The sequence below is a fragment of the Dromiciops gliroides genome, chromosome 6 (genome assembly GCF_019393635.1).
Source record: "Dromiciops gliroides isolate mDroGli1 chromosome 6, mDroGli1.pri, whole genome shotgun sequence".
In the NCBI taxonomy this organism is placed as follows: domain Eukaryota; kingdom Metazoa; phylum Chordata; class Mammalia; order Microbiotheria; family Microbiotheriidae; genus Dromiciops; species Dromiciops gliroides.
Genome location: NC_057866.1, coordinates 160774831 through 160792368, shown reverse-complemented (window position 1 = coordinate 160792368; position 17538 = coordinate 160774831). Strand labels below are relative to the sequence as shown.

Sequence of the window (17538 nt, the reverse complement as noted above, 5' to 3'; positions counted from 1 at the left end):
TACCTCTAACATGATAACACTTGTCTATTATTCCACAATATACAGGTGAAGGTTATTACAATATGTATGTCTCCCTGATGTCATCTCTCACCCATAAAATCTTGGGTTAGGTCTACACTTGAGAAATTCCAGCTCAAGACTGTTCTCTGGAGAGCACAGAATGAGCAAACCTTGGAAGGGAGGACAAGGCTAGTGAAGGCTAATTCCCCAAATGCTAGAGGTGTGTTCCCCCCTCCCTTCCCCCTCATTTCACTCAAGAACACAAGCTAAAATAGGTTCAGAATCCCATTCTACCCTACTTCCGACACACAGAGCATGAAGTTAATTTGAGAAGGAAGTCATATCGTTTTTGACCTTTGTTTTCCAATGGAATCATCCAAAGAAAATTGTGTGGGTGATTTTATTTGACACAATACACTTTCAAACCATAACAGAAAGTGCATAGCCAGCCACCTCCTATATGAGATTGGAAGCAAGGGGACCATTAGCACCTTCAGCTCATGCTTAGATATGATTCTACAGTTTCGTGGAAAACATGCCAAAATGAAGCTCCGGAATGGGCGCCAGCATCTGCTGCACGTGCTTTTGTCTATCTTCAATAATGGCAATATTTTTGATCTCTTGTTTGGTTGTTGTTGGGCGGATGAGAGCTAAATCATCTAAAACAAATTCTGGTGAATATTTCAAATGCTAATTTTCTCGTGTGGTTCACTTAATGTCTCTGAAGGCAGTTCCCAAAAACAACTCCAGGAATGTTTTGAGTAATCTTAGCCATACTGGAATAAGTATATAGTCCTAACAAGGTGACTACTTTGAAAAGGAGAAGATTCCTTTGGATGAGACTACAAAGCTTCTTATCTTCAGTCAGAAGATTCAAGGTTCACTCTTCTGACTTAGCCAAGACATTTGTACAAGTGGGGCCAAAAGCCACAATGGGGTAAAATCTCATAAATGACTTAAGTCATTTGAAAAGAATTTTCACAAAGTTATTAAAACATCAGACCCCCTTCATGACTTTTGGCCTACCCTGTATTACTTGTGCATATAAGGGGAGAATTGGGCCATAGGCATGTTCTTCCACCATGTAGAATACGTATGAACAATTTATAATCTTACATCTTGGTAAGCAAAGACAACTGATAAATTAGAGGTGGTATTGAATAAATTAGAGGTGATGCAGACAAATGGGCAAAGGTTGTCCAACAATGCTAGGAGAAGAAAGCTCCTTGTAAATAGGGATGATTTCATGCCTTGTATTTGTACCGCCAGGGCCTAGCATAGGGCTAGGCACCTAGAAGGCACTGAATACTTGTTTTTATTGTTGTTGTTTCTTGAGATTGATGAAGACATACTTAGTGGACACAGTGCCCAAATTGTAAATATGTACTTATTCCAGGAATAAGTACTGCAAGTTGAGCAGACACTTTCTGTTGTTCTGCTTAGGGACAGGGTTTCTTTCTCATATACAACATTTCCCCAGAGTTTCATCATGTTAGCAATACTTAGTCTACCCACAGGTTTTCATGGTGATGTCTGTCAATCTTGCTAGAAGCTCAACCAAACAAGGCAGGCTGAAGGTTCTGATTTCTCTCTCAGGCACATAGGCAGTGGATCTTCTTCTGGGAGTCTCACCTCCACTAATCTAGAAGTGTGAAAAAAAGAATACCCCATTTTTTTTCTAACTTTATCTCAAGTCCTGGAAAATTTCCCTGTGTGGTATAATTTTTAAAATCACCTTGGGTTGTTAACTTCCACCCCTAGGAGAAACAGGAAGGTGTTGAGCAAATTCCAGATCCAGACTCACCAGGAGATAGGGGGAGGATAGGGGATCAGTTCCCACTACTTAGCCCACATTTCAGGATTTTTTCTCTTCTTCTTCAATTCCAGCCAAGGTAACATGATCGAAGCCCTTGCTTACTTGGAAAAAGTTGTGGAAATTGCAAAAAATACTTACCAAAAACGACGAATGGTAGAAGCCTGTACGATGCTTGGGGACATTTACAATGCGAAAGTGAGTATTTTTAGGAAGAAATGTGTAGTCACACCAAGGTAATGTTACCCCTTCCAATCCTTTTGACCCTCACCATATTACACTAGGATTCTCTTCCCTCTGCCTATAAAATTTTTAAAGTCTACCAAATGTGAGTCAGCATGGGGTTTGGTGCTATTAACTCTGTCCTTTGTTTGGAAAGGTAAGAACAAAAATGTCTAATGAGTAATTGATGCCTAAGATGGAGAGAAATCATTGAGAGAAGTGGGGGGGGGGAGCAGAGAAAGAACTAGTGACTATGATTGTCAACAAACTGACTATCATCTTTGGAAGATGGTAGAGAATAGGGGAAAAGCCACAAGAATGTTTCCAATAAAAGGAGGAAAGTAGTCTATACAATAGGGTCCACTGAGCTTGTCTTTGATTCCTGACAAAACTCTACCAAATAGGGATGAACAGTAACAGTAATGCTAAAGAACTAGCATGTCTCAATCCAGAACTGGTCAATCCAGACGAAGCTCATTTTTTGTTGTTGTTGCATAGCTTCATATACATATAGGGTTAAGCCAGTGGGTCTGATAGTTCACTGGTTTTTTGTTTTTTTTTTTTTTGGTGAGGCAATCAGGGTTAAGTGACTTGCCCAGGGTCACACACCTAGTTAAGTGTCTGAGGCCAGATTTGAACTCAGGTACTCCTGACTCCAGGGCTGGTGCTCTATCCACTGCGCCACCTAGCCGCCCCGAGTTCACTGGTTTTAACAAGACATTTAGCAAAATCTCTGATTCTCTTCTTGAGGAAAATAGGGTTAGATATAGGTTAGACCATTAGTACATTCAGAATTGGTTAAATGGCCAATCCCAATGACTAATCACTAGTGGACTGATGCCATATTGGAAGGAGACCTCTAAAGGAGTGCCCCAAAAGTCTACATTTAGCCTTGTACAGATTAACATGCTTATTGATAACTTGGGTAAAGACATAAATGATTCATTTATAAAATGCACATATGACACAAAAGCAAGAGGGATGGCTGGCAAGCTTTATGATAGGATCTGAACAGATCAACTGACTAGAATGTTGGGCCAAATCTTATAAGATTAAATTTATATTTGGGTTTAAAACAAGGCAGCTAGGAGGTGCAATGGATAGAATGCTAAAATTGGAGTTAGAAAGGTTTAAGCTCAAACCCAATCTCAGACACTTAGTACCTGTGTGACCCTGGGCAAGTCACTTAACTTTTGTCAGCCCCAGTTTCCTCTTATGTAAAACCTCTTATGTAAAATGGGGATAATAATAGCACCTACCTCCCCAGGTTGTTGTGAGAATAATATGAGATAATATGTGTAAAGCACTTTGAAAACCTTAAACTGAAATATAGGGGGTAGCTAGATGGTGCAGTGGATAAAGCACCAGCCCTGCATTCAGGAGGACCTGAGTTCAAATCCAGCCTCAGACGCTTGACACTTACTAGCTGTGTGACCCTGGGCACATCATTTAACCCTCATTGCCCCCACAAAAAATTGAAATATAAATATTAGCTGTTATTATTTTTAAAACAGATAAATATAAGATGAGAAAGGCACTGTTAAGTAAAATTTAATCTGAAGAAAATTTGGAGAGCTTTAGTAAGGTCTACCTTATTAGCAGTGGCCAAATAAACAAGCAAACAAATAAATAAAAATTAATGTGATCCTAGGCTGCATTTAAGAGAGGCATAGGACTCAGGAGGTGTTGGTTTCAGTGTAGTCTGCCTCAGTTAGGCCATGCCTAGAATATTGAGTTCAGTTCTGGGCCTTACATTTTAGAGAGGTTATTGATAAGCTTGAAAACATCCAGAGGAAAGCAACCAAGGCAGCGAAGTACTTTGATTTCATGCTGTTTGAGCATCTATTGAAGGTACTGGGAAAGAGAAGACTCCTTGAGTAACATGATAGTCTTTGAGTGGATAAAGGGTCATCATGGGGAGAAGATATAGGCTTGTTATGTCTGGCCCCAGAGGACAAGGGCATCTCGGGAGAGATGAATGGGTAGAAGCTCCAAAGAAGTGGGTTGAAGCTCAGTGTAAGGACAAAAGCTCCGATGATTAGAATTGTCCAAGAACAGGCTGGCAGTGCCTCCCCCTCTTTAAATGCACTGTAGATGACCACTTGGCAGGATGTCATAGTGAGATTCCTCAGTTAGGCAGAGGCTGACCCAAGTGACTTCTGGTATCCCCTTCTAAGGCTGAAATTATCTCCCTCTGTACCTAGCTCTGCACACAGTAGGTTTGACCTGAGGGCTGGAGAAACAGGCCTACTTCATTGCCATTGGTCTAGAAGCTTGTCAAAACACTCACATTTTTCTCCAACTATGTCTCCAGGCCTGACAAACACAGACAAATAGTAGAGGATACTGAATTAACAAGAGCTGACATTTATATAGCACTTACTATGTGCAAGTAAATGTGCAGAGCACTTTACACATATTGTCCCATTTGATCCTCACAATAACCCTGGGAGGTAGGTGGTGTTATTATCCCCATTTTACAGATAAAGAAACTGATGAAGACATTCAGTAACTTATCCAGGGTCACACAGCCAGTAATGTCTGAGGCTGAATTTGAACTCCGGTGTTCCTGACTCCAGCTGCTATAAGGAGCTTGCACTATATCTGATTTCTGAGGAGGGACTGAAGTTTGCTCTTCTTAATTCCTTGTTTAGTGAAGGACAGAGAGAGTGCAAAACAAATGGAGAATGGAATACCATTTTGGAAGTCATTCCAATGGTCAAATTGATGAAGACCTGAACTAGGGTACTGGTAATGGGAAATAGAAATAGATAGTTGGGATAGACACTGAGAGGTAGAATAGACAAGATATTAAGTCTGTGGGGAGAAGAAAGGTGAAAGATGTCAATGGTTTCAAACCAGGGAGAACGATATGACAAATTACAAAGTTGAGAGAAAGAACAACACATTTGGTAGGAAGGTGAATTCAGTTTAGGATAGACTAAATTTGAATCGCCAATGGCACATCCAGGTGTAGATAATCTCTAGATAGTTGGAGGTGTGGGACTGGAACTATGGGACGTTTTCAGGGCTGGAAATAGAGATTAGCTTTGAACTAGTCCTGAGTCCCATCACCTTTTTCAGTCAATGGACAAACACATTGATTGAACACTGGCTATGCACTAGGCATTGTGCTGAGCTCTAGAGGTAAAAAAAAAAAAGGCAAAAGCAGTCCCTACCCTTCGGGAACTCACCTACCAATGGGGGGTAGACATGTCTATAAGGTATTCTCAGAGTCAATCATGGGTAGTGTTAGAGAAGTATAAACCCCTAGCACTTGGGAGAACCAGAAGAAGGTTCCTGCAGGAGCTGACATTCAAGCTGATTCTTGAAGAAACCAGGGATTCTCAGAGGCAGAGGTGAAGAAGGACTGCATCTAGGCTGGGGAGGGGAAGGGGAAAGATGATGGAGTGTAATACTCAAGGAAGAGCATGTAAACCAACATGACTTCGTTGGTGGACAGGATAAAGTCTAATAATATTATCAAGGTAGGATAGAACCAGGTTATGAAAAGCTTTAAATGCCAAACAAGTAACTTTAGGCAAGTCTAGACTAATTTTCAGTTGTTCCCTTCCTTTGGAAACTGACCCATAGAAGATGCTGATGACATCCCCTTCCTCTGAAGCTTATAGACAAACTGATTTCTTATGGACAGGATAAATAGAGGTGTGTGTGTGTAATGTATATGCCACATATATGAATAGAACCAGAACACAGTCGGAACTGTAGAAATTCATTGTTCCCCATCAGCCCTTTATAATTTGCCAAGAGCTTTCCTATAGAACAAAATTCTAGCTGTGAATTAGAACACTGTGATCTGGGACGATTCAGAATGCAGCATCCTCCAAAGAACTATGAGGAGTCCCTTGGGCCTCAGTCCCTTTCACAGGAATTTCCTTTAGTTTCCATTCTATCTTTCTTTAGATTTAGAGGTAGCTGAATGCTTTATTGTGGGCATTCCCAAAGAATAATTCCAACAGATTCTGCAAATTACCTTTGATCTTATAACCCAGACCAAGAAATAAGTTAAATCACTTTAATACTAGGAATCTTCTCTCAGCCAAGAATAATTCTTCTAAATTCCCTTTCTTTAGCTTATGAGATTTGTAGACTATAAGAATGTTTTGTGTGTTTTATTTTTCTATAGAGAAAAAAATCAAGAGCAGTAGGCAATACTACCACCATATAGGATGATGGAGAATTGTCTCTGGGGCTAACTATTCAAATCTTTACTATGCTTTACAAGCAAAAGAGTTCTGTAGTCTTATTATGATCTATGCCATTGTGTATTATGAGACCACCACATAGTTCTAGTATTTGATATGAAGAGTAGCCTTGTCAAAGGAAACAACAGGCAAGATTCATAGGAGTTTGTTAAACCACTAAGGAGGTATGTGGGCATTGACAGAACCCTGGGAGGGTCTGCTAATTTTCCATTATGATTTTCTAAATGATTTACAGCTTTTTAGCATCAATTTTGATCATGTGTTTGTAATATTTTAAAAATAATTATCAACTGGCAAACTATATTATCCATCAAAGATCAAGGCTTAACCATAATGCAAATTAGACTGAATTGCTGATTTGATGTTAAATATCATTTAGATCACTTGATAGTTTTTTTTCAGAATTTTCCCAGAAATATCATTTCTTACGTTCCTGTAGTGGACAGTATGCAGACTAGCTGTCAGGAAGATCTGGGATCAAACTCTGCCTCTGACATTAACTGGCTATGTGACCAGCAGCAATGCATTTAACCTTCAGTTTTAGTTTCTTCATCTATAGAGGGACTATACTTTAGGAGCACCTCATAGGATTGTGATATCTCAAATGATACGATGTATGGGAAATGTTTTGCAAATTTCAAGTGCCATATAAAATGTCAGTTATGATTCTCTTTTTAAAAAGTCATCTCATAAGGACAAAAATTGTTCCTTTCCTTTCCTTTTTTTTTTTTTAAATCCACAACAATTAGCATTGTGGCTGGTACATAGTAGATGTTTGATAAATGCTGAGTGAATAAATCAATGAATGAATTCTGAAAGTGTTTAGAGAAAGGAATCAAACTCTTTGTTCTCAAACACAAGTACTTTTGGGGGGAGGGGAGCTTTAATAGTATTCAATGATCAACACATGGGATAATTCAATCTGATCCAATAAATGTTTATTAACCTCGTACTAGGTGTCAGGCACTGTGCTAAGTGCTGGAGACACAATTAATAATAGTAATAACAAAATAGTGCCTGCTTTCAAGGAGCTTACAATCTAAAGGGGGAGACATCAAAAAAAGGAGGCAAGAAATCAGGAGTAGGGGAGAAAGACCAGAGGGTATCTTATTCAGTGGAGTTGGATCAGGCAGAGCAACAGATGCAGAGTGGAGTGAACCAAAGTCCATTTTCTGTCCTCTATAACAGGGCTTCTTAAACTGTTTGCACTTGTGACCCCTTTTCACCCGAGAAATTTTTATGTGGCCCCAGGTATATAATGTATATAAAATAGGCATACATAAACTTTTACTATTGCCAAATTTTTCATGACCTCCACGTTCACTTACACAATCCCACATGGAGTCCCAAACCATGGTTTAAGAAGCTTTGTTCAATAAAGGAAGGTATTGGGAGAAGTTTGATGCTCCACCCTCCAATCATTGAGGAGAGGAAGCTGAGGGGGGTGTTGTCAGTCAAGAGGTCATGATTAAAGATGATGAGCCTAACCTGGGAAGGGCAGCTTGTTCAGTTGGAGTTGAAACCAGGCAGAGCAGCAGATCATATAAAGGTAAGCTACATAGTTTGGATGCTTTTTAAAATGTTTTCTCCATGAACTTTCCCTTTCTACAGGAACTTCTATGTTCTTCTGCTTTTCAGAGAATCAATAATTGGTTAGCTCCTTGTATTGGCCTTTCTGCTCAACTTTCAGAAAATTCCCCCATGCAAAGATTGCTCTGACTTAGCAGTAACGACTTTCCATGCTTTCTATGCCTTGCATGCCATTAAGGACGCCAGCAACCAGTATACTGATTGGGATAAAATGCTAGTTATAGAAACAGTTGTACAAAGTGGTATTTTTTTATTAGGAAGATGCAAAGCATTCAGCAGTCCATCTGTAGCTTCTTTGGTAGGTGAATGAAGAGATCTGAGTAATATGAAAAGGAAAGGAATACCGAGGTAAAGGTTCATGCTTGGGTGAGGAAGTTTGATGGAATAACTATTTGCTTCTTTTCCTTCTCATTCTTAAGAGATAAAATGATATACTAATTTGATGATCTCAAGTATCCTTATAAGCTTCCTGAGTCCATCCTCTATAGATAAGATAAGATTAAATTATTTCATAGCCCTAATCTTCCGTTGTTTCTGAATGATTTTTATTCTATTTACTTTATCCCTGTTGTCAAGTGAAAGACTTTACAATATATTCAGACCAATTTTGGAGAAAACCTAATAGTTGCAAAGTTCTATGTTTCTTTACAATTGACATTTTCTCAGAAGACATAGGTCTTCTGAGTCTAGAAAGCAATTCGTGTTTTCTGAGAAAAAAACCCTTTTAAAATCCATGAGCAGAATTGCTTCCAAGGCTGGGTTTTATGTGTCAGTATAATACATGATAATATCACCCCCTTTGGAATTTTCACAAAACTATGTATTGATCATCCAACATATGGCTTTGTGTCTATCATCAGAGGACACCTAAAAATATGCAAACAAAAATGGGAAGTCCTATATGTGACCATAGTTGTGAAAACACAATTTAGTTTTCATTGTTTAACAACGGTGTTCCAAAGGCTCAGAAGAGGTCAACATTAGAACATGAAACTCCTAGAAGTGAATTTGTGAGATAAATCTGGTTAGGAGGTTTAAGTGGTCCCTGATACTAGGGGTGATGGGGAAGACTTTGAATGTTGCTTGAAAGGTAAAAGAAATTGATAAAGATGGTAGAGAGTACATTATTGAGAGCAAGAAAATAACATAGGAGACAAGCTTGCCTTAGTTTTTAATTTAGTACTTTCATAGAAACTGAATTTGGGGGGAAATCATGCATCTGTACTCTGACAATAGACACATTATCATAAATCAAAATTATATTGGAGATTTATTCAATAAAGCAAATTCCAGGATAGATCATGGGGACAACAAAAGGCTTCAAAAGAGAAATTTTGGGGAGAAATGAACAGCTCATTGAAAACGTACTGTCCAAGAATAGTATCCAGATTTCTGGACTATGAATTAAAATATAGGAATAATATATTCCTTCCCAGGAATGGAATATACCTTGTAAGCAAGATTCAGGAAGAACTTGTTTGTCAAGAAGAATCCTGGTATAGTGGAGAGAGAGAGTTGGTCTTTGAGCTAAGAAGTTTTTGCTAAGGCCTGTCAGTTTCACCTCTGCAACATCTCTCTAATATGCCTCTTTTCTCTCCTCTGACACTGCCCCCACTCTAGTCCTGGCTGTCTCATGAACAAGAAACTCTATCTCAGCCCCAGGCATTTTCTCTGGCGATGCCCCATACCTGGCTATGCTTCCTCCTCCAACTACTGACCTTCATGGCTTCCTTTAAGTCCCAACTAAAATCCCACTTTCTATAGGACACTTTCCCTATCTGCTTTTAATTACAATGCCTGCCCTCTTTTAAATATTTCCTCTTTATCTTGTATGTAGCTCTTTTTGAAAAGATTTGTTAATATGTTGCCTCCCCCCATTAAATTGGTAGGTACTTGAGGGAAATAACTGCCTCTTTTTGTATCCCCAGCTTAGCAACATAGTAGGCACTTAACAAATGTTTATTGATTGATTTGCTATGTGGCCCTAGGCAAGTTATTTAACCTCTGGATGGCTCAGGCTTCTTTTTTTATACTACAGGTTGTAGAGCAGGTGTCTCTTACATTGGTAGAGGACATTCCTCAGTAGGAGCTTCCTATGCCAATGAAATCATGGGCCCAGGTTTTTTTAAATTGTATTTATATAGAGTCTTGAAAATCTACTTAAAATATTTTCAAACTTAAAACTAAGTGGAATGATGGGAAAATAGCCTACATGTATCCATCAGCCCTGATACCACACAGGAGACAAAATCCAAGAAGGGAGACAATGATAAAACCCTATTGTCTCAAATGTCTACATACAAAGTAAGTAACAAACAATATCAGCTAGAGAGCCTGACACAAGAAAGTAAAAGTAAGCTTACAAGTATCACTTGGACTTTTGAGGTTGAGATTTACAGTTTATATGTGACTGGTAGGACAAACCTCATTCATAAGAAATGGAATAAGTAAAATGGGGGAATGGAGTTTCAGTGCATATTAGGGAGGTAGTGCCAATGTCTACTAAGAAGGTTATGCAAACAAAATTAATGCACCTTGATTAAGAAGTGATCTAATGGGGTGAAATCTTAGTATTAAATTTCTCAGATGAGAATTTGGCATCCCAAAATTATAATAAAGACAATTAACAAATAAGACCAAAAGAAATTCCCCAATAGATAAGTGGTCTAGGGATATGAGCAAATAGTTCTCAAAAGAAGAATTCCAAACTATTAACAAAGATATGAAAGAATGCTTCAAATCACTAATGATGAGAGAAATGTTCATTTACATAACCCTGCAAACTGGCAAAAAAAATGACAAAAGATGGGAATAATCAGTGTTGGGGGTAGTAGAAAGATAGGCACAGTAGAATGGTCTTGGTGAAGCTATGAATCAGTACTAGCATTTTGGAAAGCAAATTGGAATTAAGCAAATAAAGAGAACAAAGTGTTCATCGCTTGGAGATAACACTTTTAGGCTTCTACCCCAAGGAAGTCATTAATAAGAAGTTCCCATATACACCAAAACATTTTAGTTATAGTAAAGAATTGAAAATAATTTGAATGCCATCAACTGGGGAATGGCTAAACAAAGTGTGTTACATGAATGAATGAACTATTACTGTGCTTCAAGAAATGACTATCGTAAATAGAAGCATGGAAAGATTTAGATGAACTGATGCCAAGTTCAATATAATGTACAACTAAAACAGTGTAAATGGGAAAAGATAACCATGAGAAATCAAAATTCAATTTTGAAAAATTACAAAAAAAGAAGCATGGCTCAAAAGAAGAGAAGGCATCCTTACCCCTTTTCAGAGGTGGGAGATCCATGAATGTGGTACATTGTACATATCTTCAGACTTTTTTGATTTATTGATCAGTTATGCTGATTGGTTTTTTTCCTTTGAAATATTATTTATTACATGAAATGGCCCTTTTAGGGGGGAAGAGGTAGAATACTGAAGGAGAAATTATGATTATGCAAAAAATTACAAAAAATATATTTTTTAAAAAATATGAGAAGAAAGGAAGTAGTGGAGAGCACTTGAGTGAAGAGCAACAGAGGCAAAAACAGAAGTGATATTGTCATTGGACTATACTGCAGAGTATTTGCACAGAAACAAGAATCTAAGAGACCATAAAAGGAATCCAAAGCCTGGATGTTGTTGTGATGGAGAACCTACTTACAAAGATCCCTACTGGGACTCTTACTGTGTTAAAGGAGAACAGTTAATGATTCCTCGATCTGCCTTAATGTTAATTTCAACTTTCCAAAGGTTGAGGGACCAACACATGAAAATTCTGTCCTGGATCTGATTCTCATGAACCTGGTGGCAGAGGTAAAAACTATGGGAACATTAGAATCACATGACCATTCCATCTTAGAATTTTTGGTAAAGGAGAGAAAATCTGAGTAGAAGGAGATATGTGCCTTAGATTTTTGAGAGTAGAATTCAGAAGTTTCAGAGAAAGGACAAGTAGGGTTCTATGGCCTGTAATTCTTTAAGAGAAGCCAGCCTGTGAAGGATGGGAAGTTCTCAAGAGTGCTCAAATAATCAGCAGTTCTATTAGCCAGAACAAAAAAGTTGATAGGCCTACTAATTGCATCCTGCTCAGAGCATCTGGATCGGTGTTTTCAATTTTAGGAACCACGTTTTAGAGAAAATAATAGTTAGCTGAAGAACATCCAAATCATGGCAAAGAAAATGGTGAAGAGCCTGAAAACCTTGCTATACAAGAATCAGTTGAAGGAAGTAGGGCTAGTTAAGCTAGAGAAGACATGACTTAGAGGGATTATGATAGTCATCAAGGATTTGAAAGGATAGCATGTGAAAAGGGTGTAAATGTGTTGTATTTTGGACCCAAAGGGCCCATCTATGAATGACTGCTGGAAATCGCAGATTCTGCTTTGCTGTTTATAAAAACTATCCTAACAATTAGATGTGTCTGAAAGTGGAACAGGCTCCCTTTGGAGATCATGTGGCTTTATCTCCACGGAGGGTCTTCAGGCAAAGTCTATAGGAATACTTGCTGGATTGTTGGAGAGCAGATTCTTGATGAGATGGAACACATGTCAACTGTGGTCCCTTCTAATCCTGAGTTTCCCCACTGTACCCCCAAACCGTCAATAGCTAGGACATGGCAAAACAATTTATTACAAGTATGACCCTAAATATGACCCTAAGATACACTTAAATTATATTAATCATATCCACTTTAATAATTTTATTATCTCTGATTTTATTTGTGGATACTCTCCCTCCCAATACAAATAATAACCTCTACATAATTTTCAAGATAATCTCATAAGATACTATGGCCCAAAAAACTCCATCACTTTATGAACAAACCTCTGCAGTGAGCTTCTCTGAAAGTAATGTAGACCAGTCCTTGGATTAGAGAGGATTTTCTATGGTGTCTGTAAAATCTAAAGTTTTTCAGTTGACCAGAAGCTGTACTCCACTAGTATTGCCTTCAGGAGCCTAGGCTCACTTTCACACTACAGAGAGGCACAGGAGAATAGGAATTGAATGAAGAGGCAGATATTTCTTTGGGTTTTGTTTTGCTTTTGGCTAGAGAGTTCATCAGTGTATAGAAAATTCCTAGTATATTCCCCTGACTAATATTAATTAGTAACTCCTCTCTAATGAATAGTTCCACACATTTTCCTGGGGTACTGAGAAATTAAGGGACTTGTCCAGGGTCATAAAACCAGCATGTGTCAGAAGCAGGATATGAACCCAAATCTTCATGACTCCAAAGACAATTCTCTACCCGTTTCACCACCCCACCTCACATATACAATAAACCCTGTTAAATTGGCAAAAGGAAACATGTAGAAAGATTGCCATCCAAATATATTCTATGTGTGGGTACTTGATGCCTTAACTTCCCATTATCTGGGGGGAAATACATTATCTAGAATCCTTTATTCCCCAAATTACTAAGGAAGCAAGTTGTTATTTGGGGGCACCTAGATGGCACAGTGGATAATGAGCCAGGGCTGGCATCAGGAAGACTCATCTTCCTGAGTTCAAAGCTGGTCTCAGATATTTACTAACTGTGTGACCTGAGCAAGTCACTTAACCCTGTTTGCTCAGTTTTCTCACCTGTAAAATGAGCTTAAGGAGGAAATGACAAACTGCTCCATTATCTTTGCCAAGAAAACCCCAAATAGAGACATGAAGAGCTGGACACAACTGAAAAACGACTGAAAAGCAACAAAATTGTTATTTATGCAGTGGTAAGGACTGATAAATTGAATAAGCTAGTTAAAATAAAGTGGAAAGATATAGGAATAGCACATATCACTAGTTTTCATTTGTCAATTTTTAAAAATTCAACTTCATTTTCAGTCCCAGATTTTCTCCCTGCCCCATCTCCTATCCAATGAGAAGTCAAGAAAAACAGAGCTCATTATAAGTATGCATAGTCATGTGAAACAAATTCCCACCTTAGAAAAGGAGGGAGGGAGAGAGGGGGAGAGGGAGGGAGGGAGGGAGGGAGGGAGGGAAGGAAGGAAGGAAGGAAGGAAGGAAGGAAGGAAGGAAGGAAGGAAGGAAGGAAGGAAGGAAGGAAGGAAGGAAGGAAGGAAGGAAGGAAGGAAGGAAGGAAGGAAGGAAGGAAGGAAGAATATGCTTTGATCAGATCGCCAGTTTTAAAAAACTGAAAACACCATAAAATACACTATACTATAGTGGCACTAAAGACATTTTGTCTTTGGCATCTCAGAAGGTGCTTTAGGATCTCAGTTTGCCTTAGACTTATAATTATACAGTGCCATTGGGGAAAAAATAACTATCCTCATCTGAGATTTATGGTTACTTGGATTTTTGACAGAATAGATTTTTATCTTTGTTTATTTAACTTCTTCACATTGTCCAAAAATAGGAGAAAGTATTATCAGTTGGGAAATTCAATCTTATGTGTTTCTAAGAGTCTTGGTCTGTATATGGATGAGAAATGCTGTATATTTGACTAATTGTCCACATATTATCAGTTCTCTAGATATTTTCCTTCAGACATATATTTATAACATGCAGGTTTATTTATCTAAAAACTAATACAGAAGTATTTATAAAGCATAACCACCACATGATAGTTTGTAACTGTAACCCAAAGCCTGATTCAATCATTCTGCCGCAAACCAAATGTATTATGTACGGTATATAATTGAATTCTTCCAGATTGAATAAAGTAAGTGTGTATTCCTTCCATAATAGAATATTCTAAAAAGCATATTCTGTTCTTGCTTAAATATAACTTTGCCTTATTCCCAAATTCCAGTCAAGTTAAATGTCAACTTTGCCTTTACTGACAAATTCATTAGGGCCAAAGAAGGAATAAAAGCTCTACCCTTTAAGTAATCTACATTTTTTAAAAAAAGTTATTTTTACTAATATGGTAATTTTTTACATAATGGTACATGTATAACCTATATCTGATTGCTCCCTCCCTGGGAAGGGGAGGGAGAGAAAGAGGGATAAAAATTGGAACCCCAAACTATAAATAAAAATGTTTCTTACTTTAAGAAAAAGTTATTTCTATCTTAAGGTGGGGGTCAAGAAGCAAGGATACTGGATAGCACCCAGAGAAAGAAGTAAAAAGTAATATAGACAATTAAGACTTCTCACTTTGTAGTTTTGTTCCACTGCCCCCTCTGCCCCCCCCACTGGCATGCAACCACACAGACCTGCTTAGATTGAACTGGTACATTTAGGGAAGAGGAAACATAGACAAAGGTAGGCCAAATCACCATCACAAAAGCAGATTAATGCTGTAAAACATATATCCTTGTGTGTCTCAGTAAATAAAAGAAACCAAGGGCATACAATGAAAAACAAGGAGAATAAATGATGAATGGTTGGATGCATGGAGAGATAGGTAGATAGAGAAAGATAGATATATTATTCTCTCTAATAAGGTTGCAACCCACAGAACTAACTGGTTATGAAGACTTGTAAATACTAATGTTATTTAAATAGTGTTCACTTAAATTTATACCTGAATTTAATCCACTATGCATAATACTCTGTTGCACTTAGAATATCTCAAACTTATTCTAAGTGGAGTTTTGTTGTTCTTTTTAAATAGTAAGCTCCTGAAAGTCTTGTCCTTCCTTAGAAATAATTATAACATTTATGTCATTAAGTCTTTGCTGCTTGCCTTTCAAAGTTCTCTAAAGTGTTATCCCCCAATCACTCACCCCCCAGCTACTACCAACTACTAGCCTCATTAGACCAAACTCCTCACTGACCTCAAGAAAAGCATGCTAATCTCTTCTAACGGTAGACCAAGTTCAGATATCTCTCTAGACCACTCCCAATCCTATCCATATAATACCCTTTCTTTTTCTATTTTCCATATCAGAATCTAGGATGGGAAATATCAACACTGATATGTTTTCTGTAGTTAAAGTTATCCAATTCAAGATCATGGATAGTTGTGTCTAAATTTTGTAAGAGAGGGGGAGGAAGGGAGGAAGGGAGAGAGAGTGTGTGTGTAGAGCAAGAGATTGAAGTTTGTCTTCTATTTGAGAGGTAGCATACATCTGTAGAAATAACAGTTCATGGGAGTCAACACAATTCTTGGCCCATCTCTGCCACTGACTATGTGGCTTTCAGGAGTCTTTAGGTCTCAGCCTATTTATCTGTAAAATAAAGGAGCTAAGGGGCAGCTAGGTGGCACATTGGTTGCTAGGTTGCCTTGGATTCAGGAGTGCCTGAGTTCAAATCTAGCCTCAGACACTTGACAGTTACTAGCTGTGTGACCCTGGGCAAGTCACTTAACCCTCATTGCCCCTCCAAAAAATAAAACAAAAACAAAATAAAGGAGCTAAATTAAAATGATTATCAGTGTGCCTATCACTTCTTCTGTTTTATGAGTTCTTGTTTTCTGATTTCATGAGGTCAAATAATATTAAAATAGTTGCATCCTTTGAATAATAATGGTACTAACAGTTAAAAAAGAAAGAAATACATGGAACCTCTTTATCAAACTTTTGGGATAATAATGCTTTATTGTAAATGAACACATGGATTCCAGTGACATTTGTGATGCCAATAAGTATCATATGAAAACTTAAAATTCTAGGAATCAGAGTAATTCATGGAAATTCTATTCCCCAATTGTGACCTTTCAAGTTCTGTTTAGAGGTCTATGATCTCACCAAAGTTTCTCTCTTATAGTTATATTCAGGATTCCAAGACTAATAAAAGTGAGTATTAATACCACACTAAAATATAGCTTTTTTGTTTGAGTCGATGCATCTGTTAAGTGACCGACTTATTCTAAAGTTGTCTCTGAAGGTTGGTGGAACAAATTCCTGAAATCTGAGTGTTGGGGATGAGGTTTTTTATGGAGATTAGATTTGATTGATAGTTGAGCAGTGACATTGAAGATGGGGTTTAATTCTTGCATTAATTGTGTCAAATCCCCCATTAGGATATCACTTCCTTAAGGATAGAGTCTATCTTTCTTTTGACTTGTATTTGTTTTCTCAACCTTAATATAAGCCCTGGTACATGGCAAACACTTCATAAATATTAGTTGCCTGCTTAATGAGAAATATAATGTGAATGGGATGGAGCCAAGAGGGAAGAGTAAAGGCAGGAACTCACCTGAGTCATCCCAAATTCCCCTCCAAACAACTTTAAAATAATGCCTTAAGACAAACTCTGGAGCAGCAGAACCAACAAAAGAATGGGGTGACGTTTTCACTCTTCTGGTGTAAACCTGGTTCATTTATATGATCACTATGGCTTTTAAGGTATCAAATCAGCCCCAATTACCCTCATTCCTCTTGCTGGTAAATGTTATTCTGTGAATTTGGTGTTTCCCTGAACTTGCTACAGAACTGGATATCTGTCCATGCCTTTTCATAAGTGTATTTCATTCTTTTTTTTTTTTTTAGTGAGGCAGTTGGGGTTAAGTGACTTGCCTAGGGTCACACAGCTAGTAAGTGTTAAGTGTCTGAGGCCAGATTTGAACTCAGGTACTCCTGACTCCAGGGCCGGTGCTCTATCCACTGCGCCATCTAGCTGCCCCGCATTTCACTCTTAGTAGACAGTGTGGCATAGTAAAAAAAAATACTGGATGGAAACTTAAAAGAGTCATGTTTAGTCATGATACTTCAACTAATCAGCTGGGTAACTTTCAGCATTTCACTTCAACTTTGGGCATCTTGGTTTCCTCATTTTTCAAA

The 17538-nt window shown here is 38.0% G+C and overlaps 1 protein-coding gene across 1 annotated transcript in view; it reads left to right on the top strand.

The window, feature by feature from the left end:
- Positions 1–17538, top strand: part of TTC29 (tetratricopeptide repeat domain 29) — a 249965-nt gene that overhangs the window by 140339 nt on the left and 92088 nt on the right. Inside the window, exon 10 of the mRNA XM_043971929.1 lies at positions 1888–2011. Within this exon, the coding sequence (XP_043827864.1) occupies positions 1888–2011 (124 nt within the window). The remainder of the gene's footprint in view (positions 1–1887; positions 2012–17538) is intronic.